Genomic DNA, 1,363 nt, shown 5'->3' on the forward strand with positions numbered 1-1,363 from the left:
AATAACCCAATCCATGTGGCTGTAACCAATTGTTCTACAAACACACAATCTGGTGCTATCTTCTACTGCTGAATGAAAATACTTACTTGAATAACCCAATCCATGTGGCTGTAACCAATTGTTCTACAAACACACAATCTGGTGCTATCTTCTACTGCTGAATGAAAATACTTACTTGAATAACCCAATCCATGTGGCTGTAACCAATTGTTCTACAAACACACAATCTGGTGCTATCTTCTACTGCTGAATGAAAATACTTACTTGAATAACCCAATCCATGTGGCTGTAACCAATTGTTCTACAAACACACAATCTGGTGCTATCTTCTATTGCTGAATGAAAATACTTACGTGAATAACCAAATCCATGTGGCTGTAAGCAATTGTTCCACAGACATACAATCTGGTGCTATTCTTGTATTGCTAAATGAAAATACTTACGTGAATAACCCAATCCGTGTGGCTGTAAGTAATTGTTCCACAGACACAATCTGGCGCTATTTTCTATTGCTGAATGAAAATACTTACGTGAATAACCCAATCCTTCACGTAAGTATTTTCATTCAGCAATAGAAAATAGCGCCAGATTGTGTGTCTGTGGAACAATTGCTTACAGCCCCATTATATGGATATAATTTACTGTGTTAATGGAGTTAAGAACGAAAACAGTTGTATGAATTGCCTTGATATCCCTCAATGTTAAAAAACTAGCATTTCCAATATTATCAGCTAAAGCTTATTTTTATCGTATATTTATTTTTAGGTTACATATTCTAGAGAGTGAAGGCATAGAAAGACATTTCTGTCTTTAAATGTTTCGAATAAACAGTGATAGATAACACAACGTTTTCTGTATCTGTCGAACAGGAAGTTTAAGCAAAAATATAATTGTTTGAAATAAGAAAAACACATTCATTTACTTTATCATTGATTCTTCTCAGCTGTCAATCGATATGCGTGAAACAATTAAAAATTACATAACCACCCTATAATGTAGTGTCTTTTTTTTTTCATCTTTTCCATATTATTCGAAACTTGCTGTTGTGAAATACACTTATCATTTTCTTTCTAAAATCTTGCAGTTATACGGTTGTAGGAATCACATTCGGATCATTCAGCCAATAGAAGATGGCGCGAGATTGTATATTTGTGGAACAAATGCTTACAGCCCCATGGATTGGGTTAAAGAGTTAAGTACTATATAAATCAAGGATGATCCTTGATATCATGAACACAGTAAATTATATCCACAAAAGAGTTAAGTACTATATAAATCAAGGACATTTCATGATATCATGAACACAGTAAATTATATCCACAAAAGAGTTAAGTACTATATAAATCAAGGACATTTCATGATA

General features: G+C 33.3%; 1 protein-coding gene across 1 annotated transcript in view; it reads left to right on the plus strand.

The window, feature by feature from the left end:
• LOC106474939 (semaphorin-2A-like) overlaps positions 1-1,363 on the plus strand; it is a 30,432-nt gene that overhangs the window by 1,563 nt on the left and 27,506 nt on the right. Inside the window, exon 2 of the mRNA XM_022403192.1 lies at positions 1,085-1,187. Coding sequence (XP_022258900.1) covers positions 1,175-1,187 — 13 coding nt within the window. The 5' untranslated portion in view covers positions 1,085-1,174. The remainder of the gene's footprint in view (positions 1-1,084; positions 1,188-1,363) is intronic.

The sequence above is a fragment of the Limulus polyphemus genome, unplaced genomic scaffold (genome assembly GCF_000517525.1).
Source record: "Limulus polyphemus unplaced genomic scaffold, Limulus_polyphemus-2.1.2 Scaffold7881, whole genome shotgun sequence".
NCBI classification, from domain to species: domain Eukaryota; kingdom Metazoa; phylum Arthropoda; class Merostomata; order Xiphosura; family Limulidae; genus Limulus; species Limulus polyphemus.